The sequence below is a fragment of the Asparagus officinalis genome, chromosome 9, assembly GCF_001876935.1.
Source record: "Asparagus officinalis chromosome 9, Aspof.V1, whole genome shotgun sequence".
NCBI classification, from domain to species: Eukaryota; Viridiplantae; Streptophyta; class Magnoliopsida; order Asparagales; family Asparagaceae; genus Asparagus; species Asparagus officinalis.
In genome coordinates, this window is record NC_033802.1 from 11,001,603 (window position 1) to 11,004,942 (window position 3,340).

The following is a 3,340-nucleotide window of genomic DNA, read 5'->3' on the forward strand; positions in this document are numbered from 1 at the left end:
AGATTTTCAAGAAAACTCATTCAGATCAAAAGTGGCTGAAATAGGTTGGAAATGTCACATCTGAGCATATTTAAATATTTAAAGCACTATTGAAACAACGACTTGAATTAAAGGGGAATATTTAATGTCCTGTCGCTGAATATGTAATTGGAAAACTCATTTGATTTCTTGATTTTGGATGTTCAAACAAACCCAAGAAATGGGAAACAATGTTTTCCAGCCTATGATTTTAATATGAAACAAACCAAAAAAAAAAAAAATGGGGGAAACCTTCTGAAATGTCCAGAAATGTTTTCCAGCCTAGTTTCTGAAATGTCCAAGAAATGTTTTCGGAAATATACCAAACAGTAAGTGAAAAAACATGACATGTAGTTAAGAAATTCCCTAGACAATAGAATAGTAAGCTACTCTACTCAAATGATATCATATATATCAGCCTAACTACCAGAGAGAATTTCAACAGAATTTAAGTACTTAGCTGATCATTCTCCTAACAAACCTTAAGCACATGGTAGTTTGGTACCCTTGTTAGTTATACAAAATAATAGGGTCACATGATTAGCTCAATAATGGGAGCTAATGGAGAAAATAATAGCTTTCAACTCTCATTACAGTTTCAACTACCAATTATTAACAGATAAAATTAATAGTGATTGCTTTGTTTTCTCAAGCTTAATGTAAATGAATGACCTAAATACATTCTTGAGACCATTTTTTAAACAAAATTTAACTCTACTAATGAGAAAGAGGGCTAGAAAACTTAATACAATAACTCAAGCTTACATATCTCTATGACTTTTTGAGTGTGGAAGTATTGCCCTCACGTTTGAGCCCTAAACGTTAGTGACCTAGCACATAGCCATTAAATTATATAAAATTTTTCTATAATTATCACTTTTACAATTATCATTTCCTTTTTTTTTAATCTTAACACTTGCCTTCGATCGTGATTGACAAAACTCTACTCATTTGAGACAAGATTCATATATTACACATATCTACAGAGTCGACAAACACCACGGCTACTGTAATCATTGTATAATAACATATAAATTCCTTCTTAAATTAATCAGATTCCTTATCCAGCTAGCTCACAAGAGCCCCTATAAATACATCCTAATCTCATTCATTAACATTCCATCAAATCCCTCCATCTTCATCAATTCAAAGTAAATCCAATGGCAAGGAGCACCCCATTCATCTTCCTCATCACTCTCATCTCCTCCTCAACTTTAGCAAAGGCGACCTACAACATTGTGGATTTCGGAGCACAGCCCGATGGGCTAACCGACTCATCCGGCCCAATTACGAGCGCATGGGCCAAGGCCTGCAGCTCAGTGAGGCCCGCTTCGGTCTACATACCGGTCGGAACCTTCTATGTCAGTAGGCTTACGCTGAAAGGCCCATGCAACAACACCGATATTCGTATCTACATCCACGGCACTCTAGTTGCTCCTGTAGGTTACAATACAGATGACCGTTGGATCGGTATCCAGTTTGTCGACGGCGTATCGGTCTACGGCGGCGTGTTCGACGGGCGAGGACAGCGGTTATGGAGCTGCAAGCTCGCCGCCGGGTACAGCTGCCCTTTAGGCGCCACGGTGAGTTTAAAAAACCCGTTACAGATTCTAACGATCGGGCCGATGGATTACGAGCTAACAATATGCGTATATATGTTTGCTCAGTCGATAGCGATCAGTCGCTCCCGGATGGGAGAAGCCGATCAAGTTACCATCACCGGATCCTACATCAGGACCGGGGACGATTGCGTCTCTATGGGCCCGGGGTCCACTAACGTTTGGATCGAGGGCATCCACTGTGGGCCAGGCCATGGTGTAAGGTAGTAGTCCGCGAACAAGGCCCGCCAACTGAAATCTGTTTTCGCTCGTTCAAAAAAAAAAAAAAAAATTGGGGCTAATGATTCGAAATTGTGTTTTGGTGCTGCAGCATTGGGAGCCTAGGGAGCACAGCGCAGGAGCCAGGGGTGCAGAACGTAACAGTCAAGTCTGTCGTGTTCACTGGGACTCAAAACGGTCTGAGGATCAAGACGTGGGCCAAGCCCAATACTGGATTCGTGCAACGAGTTAATTTTCAGAATGCGATCATGAGGAACGTACAAAATCCCATAATCATTGATCAAAGCTATTGCCCGGGAGCAATTAATTGCCCCACTCAGGTAGCTTGAAGAACTAATGTTTGCAAAGCACAATATTTAGGAGCCATTAAATTATTTTATTAGCACCTTGTAAACAATAAAATTCCAGGTCATATAATTATATCTTCCATTTGACTGAGATATCTGTGAAAATCATCGTAGTAGGACAAAAAATAGTTTGCATATATCTTAATTTTTTCATGACTTTGTTTATTTCAGAGCTCGGGCATTAGGATTAGCCAGGTGACGTACAGCAATATTCAAGGATCGTCGGCGACTCCGGTGGCCGTAAAATTCGACTGCAGCCCGAGCAACCCGTGCAACGGAATCGGACTACAGAACGTGAATCTCACTTACGGCAGGACCCCCGCGCAGTCTCTTTGTAGGAATGTTGCCGGGAGTACTACTTCTGGAATTGTAGTTCCACCAAGTTGCTTCGGGACTTGACGTAAAGGAGGGAAAGTTTGGGGAGGAGAATGTAAAAATGACGCATAATAGAGTTTGATAATTAAGCACGTGTAATTTAGAGAGGGAGAAGCGAAATGTAATGTAATGTATCACGATGTAAAATGTATTATAAATTGATTTTTAAGTTTGAGATGTACTCTTTATACTATATCCTCAAGCGCAAAAATTTTCAGCATCAGCTTTGGTTTCTTTTATTACTTTTATGCCCTTTCACAGCAATTTCTTGTTTCTTTTTTTTTTTGAACTGAGAAACAGGGTGAGGTACCATGTTCATAAAAGATATTATATAAGGATACTAGAAAGAAGTCTGATACAAAAACAAAACAAAACAAAAAAAGCCGAGAGGGAAGAACAAAGAAGAGAAGAAAGCTGATAAGGAGCGGAGCTAGTCATCACCTACCTAGCTAACTCAAACAATGTCCTGACTGAAGGCCAAAAGAAAAAACACAGTCTGATACATCCATACACCAACACTGAAAATCAACAACACCATATCCTACAGCAAAAAACCGAGAAAAGCCAGGGCAGAGAGAAAAACTACCCGCATCAACTGACATCAAAGAAATTATCTCCATAAGCGCCATCAGTGTTCTTTTCCCAATAATTTGATATTGTAGCTATTAATCTGTTTCCAAATCAAATTAATTATTAGTTTGTATGCCCCTTTCTGTTTACTATATGTTTCATATGTTTACCGTTGGGTCCGTGGATTGGATT

General features: G+C 39.6%; 1 protein-coding gene across 1 annotated transcript; it reads left to right on the forward strand.

Moving 5' to 3' along the window:
- On the forward strand, window positions 1,156–2,739 carry LOC109823192 (polygalacturonase-like). The gene is made up of 3 exons (XM_020389478.1): window positions 1,156–1,840; window positions 1,948–2,176; window positions 2,375–2,739. Exons 1-3 carry the CDS (start codon window positions 1,179–1,181, stop codon window positions 2,600–2,602), a joined length of 1,119 nt encoding a protein of 372 aa, XP_020245067.1. The 5' UTR covers window positions 1,156–1,178; the 3' UTR covers window positions 2,603–2,739.